Genomic DNA, 12,475 nt, shown 5'->3' with positions numbered 1-12,475 from the left:
TGTTCCAGTGGTGGCCCGTGAGTCTGGCCATACAGGCTTGGCCCCCCAAAGCGCACGTGCTGTGTGGCAACAATATGTCGATTATTTTAGGGGTGGGGGGGCCATTCCAATGCCAGATCTTGGCTGAATCAATTATTTTTTGGGGAAAGAAAAATTCTAGAAAAAAGGGGGGTTGCCATCCGTTCTGTGAAGAACTCCTGTTCTCTGAAGGCCTCCATTATTTCTGCAAGTCAAAATTAAACAAAAAAAGCTAATGTCAGTCAAGCCTCTTACTACTAAGCTTTCTCCCCATATCTAACCCACAAACTCATCCACTGATCATAAAGTCCAAAATCAAGTTACGTAGCGTCGTACTACACGATCATTTCTTCCGCCTTTTTCTACAGACTGTGAACGACGTTTTCACTCACGCGATTTCCCTTTATACACTGCGCAGGCGAGAAGCTCCGTACGTTTCCCTGCCCCTGACGATCGTTCTAGTACTCGCCACACCCCTTTTCGGTCGGTCAATGCAAGACAGTGAAGACACCATGGAAGACACACAGCAAGCTGCAACCTCAAGCCAGGAGCAAGGCCAGGCGGTAGCACACACCAGACATAGGAGCAGGAGGTACAAGGCCACCAATATGTCCTTTAAAGAGATGGTAGAAATGGTGGCAATCCTAAGGAGGGAGGACTATGATTGCAAACATGGCCCTTTCAAGAACCCAAACAAAGTGAAGGCCCAGATCATGGACAATGTGCAGAGGAGTATCCGTCATAAATTCGGGGTGCAGAGGTCAAGGGAACAGTTGCGTAAAAGGTGGTCTGACCTTAAATTAAGAGAGCCGGAGCAGATGGAGAGGATTAAAAAAGTCATCAGAAGAAGTAAGTAATTTTCATGTGTACTCTGATTATTTGTTTTTATTATTGTGCGGCATTGTGCTTTTTCTTTCAGGTTGTATATATACAGTTCAAGAATAGATGTCTCAAGGTTCATGTTTGTGGGCATAATAATTGGTTGTTTGAGTCGTCGTTCATTCTATTTATGATCTATTTATGTGAGACCAATTTTTTATTTAATGTAGATGTGTTCTTAACTAGATTTAAATAATCCAACTTAAGTCAATATAGAGTAAAAGGAGAGTATGCTCAGCAGTTGGTTACACATATGGACTCAGTAGCACAAGTGTTGGCAGGGCCGATCCGCCCTATAGGCTCACTATGCAAGCCGCTTAGGGCCCTGCAAAACTGCGAAGGGCCCCCCAAATTACTAGAGGCCCTGCCTGGTGAGAAGTCATTTTCGACCCCTCACCCTGCTTCTCAACTCGCTGGCTGCATGGGAGAAGAGGTAAGAAGTCAGCACCCCCTGCTTCTCAATTTAATGTAAGATGTCATTTCCGACAGCAGAACACTCCCTCCCCCCGCTTCTCAACTTTCTTTAATGTGACATGTCACTGTCGTCAGCGCCCCCCGCTTCTCATTTTTAATGTGCCATGTCATTTTGTTTAGGGCCCCAGGGAGGTCAGGATCAGCACTGAGTGTTGGCCACAAGAACAACCTAGTTAGGGTGTCACACTGAGGTGATCCAGTGAATACTTGGTGTTTTTCCATGTAGGAAACTTGGTCAAAGATAGAGAAATGTAGCAGCTTTGGTAATGGATAAAATCCTGTGTTAAGCTTAGAAGGATTGTAAAAACAGACAATTGTACCACACTTTATAAAAATAATGATTGATATTCCTCTTTCAGACCTCTAATCTTTTTGATTCATGTATCCCTTTTTTACAATCTCATAGGGCGCAATCAAGCTTCACAACTGGAGCAGACAAACCCCACACAGACCCAAACCCCACCCCCGCGGGATGTGCAGGAAGTGGAAAATGCCACCACATCAGGTCAGTGTCATACAGCACAGCTTCAGGTAATAGATGTAGGCCTGCATAATTTTAATACATTGTTTGTTTCCAAATTTCAGGAGGTATTCGTGCTGTTGGGGGCGGATTGGACACCTACGGTGCCCAGGTCCTAATTGGGGAGGTGTTGTCCTGCAGGGCTGAAATTGAGGACATCCACATCTGCTTAGGGCAGATGATAAAGAAAACACAAAGGGTGGAGCGAAAACTAAAGAATTGAATGGATGTTCTAGGGAGGGTTTAAAAAAAAAAGTTTTAAAGTTTTTCTTGTTTTTATATGTATGTTTTGTTTTATTTTTTTAAAGTGTAATCTCAATTTTTCTGGCTAAAACGCATTAATAATGACAGCTGCTAAAAAGTTGGTCATTGTTCATGCGTTTTAACCAGATATTTTTTAATTTTGTTATTGTCAGAGAAAATACACCAAAAAAAAGATATCTAAGAAAAAAAAGATATCTCTAAAAACAATAACAACAAAAAATCAAAAAAAAAAAAAAAATTGATGTTGACAAATATTTCTAGGCAAAAATATATTTCTTGGTAATAAAAAAATAAAAATAAAATAAAATAAAGAATTTCTATTAAGATATTTTTGGAAAAAATAAAAATGACACATTTTAAATGTGAAACAATAAATATCTTTGGATACTCAACAATGTTTGGCTTATTATTATTATTTGCCTAAAAGAACAAATCTAGATGTGTGGTGTTTACATTTATAGTTGACAATGATGAGTATTTAGTACAGGAAAATAAACATGACACTATGATAACGTAGAAGAAAGATACAATAAACTCAAATGAGAAAATAATCAAACAAAGAAATACTAGAACAGGGGAAGAAAAATTGGGCCTTAGACACTGGTGGCGGTGCCACAACACTACAACCCTGTCAGGTCACCTGTAGCCAGATGACAAGTGCACCCCGTTGGGGTCAGGGATGCACCACAGGATAGTGAACCCTATGGCCGACTGCTGCAATCTGAGAGGAAGCGTGAACCCAAGATCACCCAGGGCGCGGAGTCTAAGACCCAGTTTTGTATTCACCAGAGCCTCTGATGGTGAGGATGGCCTTGGCCACAACTGGATCCAGGTTGCGACCCCCGAGATCCCCTAGGTCACACTAGGAGATCCCCTAGGAGAGAGGGGAAGCAGCCAGCAGGACAAATGGTGGTGATGGGTAGGCCGAGGTCAGGGCAACAGGCAGACAAGGGTAACCGAGGACAGGCAAATGGTCAGGGGCACAGGCAATCAGGAGACAAGCCAAAAACGGTACACAGGAAAACAGTAGTAGCACACTGCAGACAGGAACTTAAGCAAAGGAACACTGTTGAACAGCACTGCAGACCTGTAGTGCAACAGTTAATATAGACTTCCTGGGATGGCCTGGGTGGGGCCATACAGAAAGAGGAAGTGATAAAAAGGGAACCAGAACAGGGTCAGGCCTCTAATGAACAGATGGAAAACCCAGGTAAGCTGCCAGGCTAATGCATCTCCATGACAAACCCCTTACAGATACTCTAGTTGGAGCGCATTAATAAGCCCTGCTGCAATGTATTTCATCGAAAAATTTTATTACACGCCCCTGTTAAACAGGGGCAGAAAAATTGGGCCTTAGGCACAACACTGCAACCCCTCACAGATACTGTAATTGGAGCGCAACAAAGAGTCACATGCAAAGAACTGCATCAAAAATTGTTATTATACGCCCCTGTTAAACAGGGGCAGAAAAATTTGCCTTAGGCACTGGTGGCGGTGCCACAACACTGCAACCCCGTGTTGGCCGTGTTGAGCCTCAACATGCAGACAAATTGGTAGAGTGGATGTTCAAGCCGTCCTCATCCTCTATCACCCAGGCTGAGCTTACTTTGTCTGGCAAAGCAGCTGCCAAGGCATCCTCTTCCCTCTGCACAATGACATCACTCACTCCTTCCCTAGTCCCACCATGTCCTCCTGAGGAGTCCCCCGAACTGTTTCAACACAGTGTTGGGTACATGCTGCATAAAGATGCACAGCGTTTTGAAGGCTCCGATGATGGAACACAGATAGAGGAAGGCAGTAATGTGAGCCCAGAAAGAGGGGGTGCCCGAGAGGGACAGCAATCTGGCAGTCATGTTCCCCCAGCTGCAGCATACTGCCAGGTTTTCGACAGTGATGAGAAGGGAGGGGATGATGAGGTCACTGACTCTACGTGGGTGCCTGATAGGAGAGAGGAGGCACAGGCACATCTCCAAAGAGGCAGGATGCCCTCCAGGGGACAGCTTAAGGGCAGCACACCAACTGCATTACTTTGGTGTGGGCCTTTTTTGAGACACGTCTGTGTTCCATCATCGGAGCCTTCAAAACGCTGCGCATCTTCATGCAGCATGTACCCAACACTGTGTTGAAACAGTTCGGGGGACTCCTCAGGAGGACATGGTGGGACTAGGGAAGGAGTGAGTGATGTCATTGTGCAGAGGGAAGAGGACGCCTTGGCAGCTGCTTTGCCAGACAAAGTAAGCTCAGCCTGGGTGATAGAGGATGAGGAGGATGAGGACGGCTTGAACATCCACTCTACCAATTTGTCTGCATGTTGAGGCTCAACACGGCCAGCTCCCGAAAAGAAGGACGAGCGTGTCCAACGGCCACGTGCTGAAGAGGATGCACCGTGTCCACCACCAGCACTGTTGCCTCTCGATGCAGAGCCTGCTTGCCCTCGTGACTCTCTGCCTCTCTTTGTTGTCCTTCCTGACATTATAATGGCCTGCAGAGGACAAAGTCAGTACACATACCTCGTAGCTTTAGGTGCAAACTGCAGAGGGCACGTGCAGTACACACCAAGTGGGTTTAGGTGCAAAGTAATTGGCACACTTGCACTATACACGTAGTGGGTTTAGGTGCAAAGTAATTAGCACACTTGCACTATACACGTAGTGGGTTTAGGTGCAAAGTAATTAGCACACTTGCACTATACACATGGTGGGTTTAGGTGTAAAGTAATTAGCACACTTGCACTATAAACCAAGTGGGTTTAGGTGCAAAGTAATTAGCACACTTGCACTATACACAAGGTGGGTTTAGGTGTAAAGTAATAAGCACACTTGCACTATAAACGTAGTGGGTTTAGGTGCAAAGTAATTAGCACACTTGCACTATAAACCAAGTGGGTTTAAGTGCAAAGTAATTAGCACACTTGCACTATAAACCAAGTGGGTTTAGGTGCAAAGTAATTAGCACACTTGCACTATACACGTAGTGGGTTTAGGTGCAAAGTAATTAGCACACTTGCACTATAAACCAAGTGGGTTTAGGTGCAAAGTAATTAACACACTTGCACTATAAACCAAGTGGGTTTAGGTGCAAAGTAATTAGCACACTTGCACTATACACAAGCTGGGTTTAGGTGTAAAGTAATTATCACACTTGCACTATACACAAGGTGGGTTTAGGTGCAAAGTAATTAGCACACTTGCACTATAAACCAAGTGGGTTTAGTTGCAAAGTAATGAGCAAACTTGCACTATGCACCAGGTGGGTTTAGTTGCAAAGTAATGAGCAGCACACTTGCACTATGCACCAAGTGGGTTTAGTTGCAAAGTAATGAGCAGCACTCTTGCACTATGCACCATGTGGGTTTAGTTGCAACGTAATGAGCAGCACACTTGCACTATGCACCAAGTGGGTTTAGTTGCAAAGTAATGAGCAGCACACTTGCACTATGCACCAAGTGGGTTTAGTTGCAAAGTAATGAGCAAACTTGCACTATGCACCAAGTGGGTTTAGTGCAAAATAATGAGCAGCACACTTGCACTATGCACCAAGTGGCTTTAGTTACAAAGTAATGAGCAGCACACTTGCACTATGCACCAAGTGGGTTTAGTTGCAAAGTAATGAGCAGCACACTTGCACTATGCACCAAGTGGGTTTAGTTGCAAAGTAATGAGCAAACTTGCAGTATACAGCAAGTGGGTTTAGGTCCACTGAGCACACGGGCAATACAACATGTGAGAACACTGCAGCTAGCACAATCAACTGCCTGACAGATTAGGAAGAACTAATCTAACTAAACAATACAGTGTATAAATATATGTACAACTCCTGGGATGTATATATATCCTCTACACACTGTAAATTTAACTGACTGACTAGCCTGCCTGCTCTATCTAGCTAGAAAAAAAGACAATCTCTCTCTCTCTCTGTCTGAACTGGAACAAGCTCCGGAACACACTACACGAGGCCGCCCTGCAGGCGGCCTTTTATAGTGTGGGGCATGTGCTAAAGCCCTGAGCCATAATTGGCCAAAGCCACCCTGGCTTTGACCAATTACGGCTCTCTTTACTGACGGCGCTGTGATTGGCCAAGCATGCGGGACATACAGCATGCTTGGCCAATCATCAGCGCACAATGCTGCAGTGAATTATGGGCCGTGGCGCGTCACTCGAATTTGTCACGAACTACCCGTTTTGTTGGTAATTCGACGAACGAACAAACATACGATGTTCGAGTCGAACATACGTTCGACTCAAACACGAAGCTCATCCCTAGCCAGAATAAATGAATATGCCGGCCAATGGAATCTATAAAGCTCGAACCCCTTAATGCTCCTAAACTCACATGCAGTACGCAGCTCTAGGAGCATTTTTTTCAACTGCCTTTTTCTATCCAAATGCCCAGTGTGTATGGGCCCTTAAGGGAGCTGAGAATGCTGTTTAGGGAGAGATACTATTTTTTTATATTTATTTTTTATTAATTTGGGAACTGGTGCATCTCCTCCATGGCATTGTCAGGCTTCCTGTGCCTTTTGTTTGACAATGGCATGCTTAGTAACCCTGCAAATAACCAGAATAACAAGATTTGCCTCCTACAGACTTTTGGTTTGCTGGAGTTGGCAAACATCGAACTGTTTGCATACCAAACCTTGACAGATTCACATCATGTGATCAAGTTATGTGTTCAATGCCATTTTTTTATTTTAAATAAAGCAAGTATACATACTGTACATACATTTTGTCTTCATATTAACTTCCCTTAATCCCTACATCATAATGCTGTGAACAAAGTAAACCCTGATGGGTTTTACTTCCTCTTTATTTCCCTGCAAAGGTAAAGCGTAATGGGCTACTATGCATCGCATAGTAACCCATTATGTGTCACTTACCTGAAACCGTAGCCTGCGATGTCCCCGATGTACCCGCCGGCTGGAAGTATCAATCTTAAGCCCTCTTCCTTCCGTTTTTTTTGGTTTAAAAATGGCGTATTTAAATGGCGTATTTAAATCGGCGCGGGAGCGCGCCTGATTTAAATAGTACACTCCCCCAGCCGCGGAATTAGAATTCCGCCGGGGGAGTTAGGATCCGCCGTCGCAAGTTTGGAGGTAAGTGTGTTGTGAATTTGACACTTTCCTCACAAACTTGCGAGGGCGGATCTTAAAACACATAGGTTACACGGATCTAAAGATCCGCTAACCTTTGTGAATCTGGCCCAGGGTCTTTGACTGGTCGCCAGTCACGGCATGACCCCCTCTAGATACGGCGTGTCCTTTCAAAAATGCGCATGCGCCGAATACATTGGCACATGCACAGAAGACGACCGCGTTCAGGGACATTGTAAATATCTCCTAAACCATGTAGGTTTAGGAGATATTTCCAGCACCTACATGTAAGCTTTAATATAGGCTTACCTGTAGGTGAAAGTGGTTGTACAGGATGTACAATCACTTTATTAAAGAAGAGAAGAAGGACTGTTCTTTTGTCCTCCTCTATTTGCTTTTCAGGCAGGGGTGAATTTTTTTTTTTTTTTCATATAATTTCTAATTAGCTCATTATGTGTTTCAGTGCTTCATGAGGTGATTTCTGCTCTTCCACGGATCCCAGACCAGCAACTTCTTCTTGCTGAGAAGAATGAAGACAAGTTTCCACGCTGCGTTAGCTGTGCTGTGGTTGGGAATGGAGGTATTCTCAATGCCTCAGGTCTAGGCAGGGAGATTGATGAACATGATTACGTATTCCGGTAAGCCCTTGCAACAATAAATAAATAAATAACCAATAAACCTTTTTTTTATATAAAAACAAAAAAACCTTGACCTATTCTTGTAATAATGGAAACCCAAAGGTATATGAAAAGGTGATGTACCAAATGTTAACCATATGGCTTCACATGTTCCCATCTCATTGTACAATCTAGATTTAGCCCAAACTGTTCATAAAAATGTGGCGTTGATTTACTAAAACAGAATCTGGTGCAGCACTGCATGGTAGCCAATCAGCTTCTAACTTCAGCTTGTTTAATTAAAGGGGTTGTAAAGACAAAAATATTTTCCTCTTAAATTAAAGTCTGAGGCCCCGTACACACAACAGAGTTTCTCGGCAGAATTCACCGAGAAACTCGGTCAAAACCCGGATTCTGCCGAGAAACTCTGTCGTCTGTACAGTTTTGGCTCGATGGAGCCGCCGAGGAGCTCGACGAGAAAATAGAGAACATGTTCTCTATTTTCTCGTTGTTCAATGGGAGAAGGCGGCCCGCCGAGCTCCTCGGCGGCTTCATCCCAGAACTCGACGAGGAACTCGACGTGCCAAGCACGTCGAGTTCCTCGGCCGTGTGTACGGGGCCTCACAGTAGCTGATAAAGTAAAAAGTAATGTATTGCATTATAACTAGTTTGATACCTGTTGAAATCGAGCTGTTGTATTCACCTCCCGCACTCCTGAATCGTTATTCTCACTGACTTCCTGGTTTGCGGTGCCGGTGTGCATTCATTCTTGCTACATCACGACCTAATGGGAACTACAGTTCCCATTAGGCTTAGCCTCCATGCCTGTGAGGAATAAGAGAGCATCTTCACGCAGGTCTGTAGTCATAGGGAGGGGGTGAGCACATTCTGCTTTCCACCATGCAAAACGGCTCAGATGCTGGTGGAAAGCAAGAAGAGGAGAGACAGGAAATGGCATTTTCAAACCTGGATTACTGTATTTTGGAGGTCAAAAGGAAAAACGAGGTAAGTGATATTTAAATGCTCTAGCTTACAGCAACCAATTGATCTAATAAAAAACGAACCTTTAGTGTTCCTTTAAGCTTTGACAACAAAAAAATGGAGACTGAATGGTTTCAGATTGGTGCTGCACCAGATTTTCCACCCTCCAGTTTTAGTAAATCAACTCCTGTGTAAGCGCATATGATGCCCATACATTTCAGATGAGGTTGTGTGAGAAAAGTGAGGAGAAAATTGGATACAGCCTTATTTCTAATTAGAATTGGATACGGCCTTAAAATCCACCCGTATTCCTAAAGGTCAACTGAATGAATAAAGCAGAAGCAGGAAGATGCTTTCACTACAGGTCCTTGGCTACAGCCTTCTCTTCAGCAAGGACAACAACGAGCAGCACAAGAGTGACATTACCAAATTTCACTCCAAATCTCGTGGGACCAGCAGGCTGAGAGCAGCAGTAGATATACAGTTATAAGCCTTAAAGGCTTAGTTCACCTTTGTCTGTCACCTACAACACTTACCCTGGGCAGTGCTTCCCTCCGGGTGACAAGCTTCCCCTGTTTTTCCTCATCTGCATCACGGCGGTGTCCTCACTGTGCCACTCCTCCTCGGCACCATGGCGGTGTCCTCACCATGCATCTCCTCCCTCCTCCTCCCTCGGCCAATAGGGTAGCTTCTCCTTTTGGACAATCTGGAAACAGGTCCTGATTGACTGGGAGGCAGAATCAGTGTTACAATAGCAAATATTCATTCGATATTGTCACACAACTGGATGGGCTCGGAGCGCAGTACTCTACTCCCCGAGCCCCAGTGGCCGTTCGTGTATATAGGGCGCTGGAGCGCCGCCCCCTCTGGCTCTCGCACCGCCACTGAGTAAATAACATAAATTCATGCATTGCATGAATCTATGTTATTCTTGCCAGCCGCTGGTCTATTCAGATGGCCGGACCTTGAGCGCTGGCCACCTGAATAACGGCAGCTGGTTGGCTGTGCGGAAGTGCCTATCAGAGCCAGCGGCTCTGATAGGCTTTCTGAGTACAGCCCTCAGCCTTCCGGATGCTTATCCAGGGAACGTACGGGGTGTGCGTTCCTTGGATAAGATTGACAGGCGTCTCAGCCAATCAGGTTCACTGGTTCTGGTTATCGGTAACCTGATTGGTTGAAGCGTCATAGTGGGCAGGAGAAGACATCGAGGGATGTGGAAGGACTAGGAACATGGCTGACTTCCAGAAAGGTAAGTGCCGGGTAGGGGGAGGGGCATTTTACAGGGCACAGCGGCGACAATGGGCACAGTGGTGACAATGGGCACAGTGGTGACAATTGGCACAGTGGTGACAATGGGCACAGTGGTGGCAATTAAAGGGCACAGTGGCGACAATGGGCACAGTGGCGACAATGGGCACAGCATCGACAATTAAAGGGCACAGTGGTGACAATTGGCACAGTGGCGACAATTGATGGGCACAGTGGCTGCGTTTGATGGCATGGCGCAGTGGTGACAATTGATGGCACAGTGGCTGCATTTGATGGCATGGCACAGTGGTGCGAATTGATGGCACAGTGGGTGCGTTTGATGGCATGGCATAGTCACTGCATTTGATGGCATGGAACAGTGGTGACAATTGATGGCACAGTGGCTGCGTTTGATGGCATGGCACAGTGGCTGCGTTTGATGGCATGGCACAGTGGCTGCGTTTGATGGCATGGCACAGTGGTGCGAATTGATGGCACAGTGGCTGCATTTGATGGCATGGCACAGTGACTGCATTTGATGGCATGGCACAGTGGTGACAATTGATGGCACAGTGGCTGCATTTGATGGGCACAGTGAGGCTGCAATTTTTTTTCTTTTTTTTTTTCATTTGCGCCCCCCCAAAAAATTTGAGCACCAGCCGCCACTGCCGAGCCCCCCTTTTTTGAAGTCTATTAGAGCCTCTGGACGCATGGAGCCTTATGGACTGGCTGCCACTGTTCTAGATGATACCTATAATATAACAAATCTTTACTTTTTAAATTCAGGTCCACTTTAAAAGTATACTCCATTCAAAAACTGAAACATGAGATGCAAACCGCACATGGATCACATCCAACCTGCTCATTACTTCAGTATTGCATCCGGGCATTATGTAAAAGCACCAGGCCACCCTAACCCTCTACCCTTGCCAGCTGGTGATACTGGAACATCCTCCTTGATGATTCTCACATACAGAAGTCTTGATGTAAAAATTGCCAGTATTAAGAAGCTTTAATTTTCTGCTTGTGTGATAGAATCACTGATTTTCCCAGACATCTGCACTAAGATACAAGACAGATTTCAGGCATCCCTTGCAACAAATATTACATTTTTGGTAAGATACTCCCAGTGGGAGATCACATTGGTATACAGGTCCATCAGTTTTTTTCATTAGAGCTTTGCAGGTGCAGCAGCTGGTTGATAATTATGAAACCACTCCAATTAGGCTCACATGTGCACATGGACACAGAGAAACACACAGGGATATCTTCAGAATAACAAGAGGTAGGAATCTGCAACAAAGTTTGTCAAAATCCTTGTAATATACACAGATCCCCCCAGAAAGGAATATTTTTTTCTCAACAAAAGTGGAGTTACTCCTACTTGCTGACCACCATGCTTACATATACAGAAACAGGAAGTGAGAAATTCAGACAAAGAAAACAAAGAAAAACAAACATTTAGAAGGGAAATCGAAGGAAAAAATAAGTGAACCAACAATGCACTAGCTTAACCTCCTCCCTACCGGCCACTGTCAATTGACGGCGGAACGATAGCTCTCTTGTTCTGAGAGGACCTCATATGACGTCCTCGTCTTTCAGAGCCACTAGGGGGCGTGCGCCGCATTACTGGGAACCCAATGCGCATGCCCAGCGGCCGCGATGGCCGCCGGGCACCCACGATTGCCCAGTAACTAAGCAGAACCGTGGATCTCTGTGTTCACAGGGAGAGGAGACAGGGAGAGGAGACCGATGCTGTGTCCCTTGACACAAATCGGTCACCTCCCCCAGTCAGTCCCCTTCCCCCGCAGTTAGAAACACTATGCAGGGCACACATTCAATCCCTTCCTATCCCCCTAGTGTTAACCCCTTCACTGCCAGTCCCATTTATACAGTAATCAGTGCATATTTATAGCACTGATCGCTGTATAAATGTGAATGGTCCCAAAAATGTGTCAAAAGTGTCCGATGTGTCCGCCATAATGTCGCAGTACCAATAAAAATTGCAGATCGCCACCATTACTAGTAAAAAAGAAAGAAAAATTTAATTCATAATTATGTCACCTATTTTGTTTTGCGCAAACCAGTCACTATACACTTATTACGATTTTTTTTTTAAATTGGGATATTTATTATAGCAACAAGTAAAAAATATTGTGTTTTTTTCAAAATTGTTGCTTTTTTTTGGTTTATAGCACAAAAAATAAAAACCGCAGAGGTGATCAAATACCACCAAAAGAATGCTCTATTTGTAGGGAAAAAAGGACGTCAATTTTATTTGGGAGCCACGTCGCATGACCGCGCAATTGTCAGTTAAAGCGACGCAGTGCCGTACGCTGAATTTTCTCCTTTCTGGGCAGGAAGGAGGTATATGTGCCCAGTAAG

General features: G+C 44.9%; 1 protein-coding gene across 1 annotated transcript in view; it reads left to right on the top strand.

Moving 5' to 3' along the window:
• Window positions 1–12,475, top strand: part of ST6GALNAC1 (ST6 N-acetylgalactosaminide alpha-2,6-sialyltransferase 1) — a 219,199-nt gene that overhangs the window by 121,990 nt on the left and 84,734 nt on the right. Inside the window, exon 4 of the mRNA XM_040330101.1 lies at window positions 7,708–7,882. Coding sequence (XP_040186035.1) covers window positions 7,708–7,882 — 175 coding nt within the window. The remainder of the gene's footprint in view (window positions 1–7,707; window positions 7,883–12,475) is intronic.

The sequence above is a fragment of the Rana temporaria genome, chromosome 12, assembly GCF_905171775.1.
Source record: "Rana temporaria chromosome 12, aRanTem1.1, whole genome shotgun sequence".
In the NCBI taxonomy this organism is placed as follows: Eukaryota; Metazoa; Chordata; class Amphibia; order Anura; family Ranidae; genus Rana; species Rana temporaria.
Note: the sequence above shows the minus strand (reverse complement) of the source record. Positions and strands in the feature narration are given on the sequence as shown.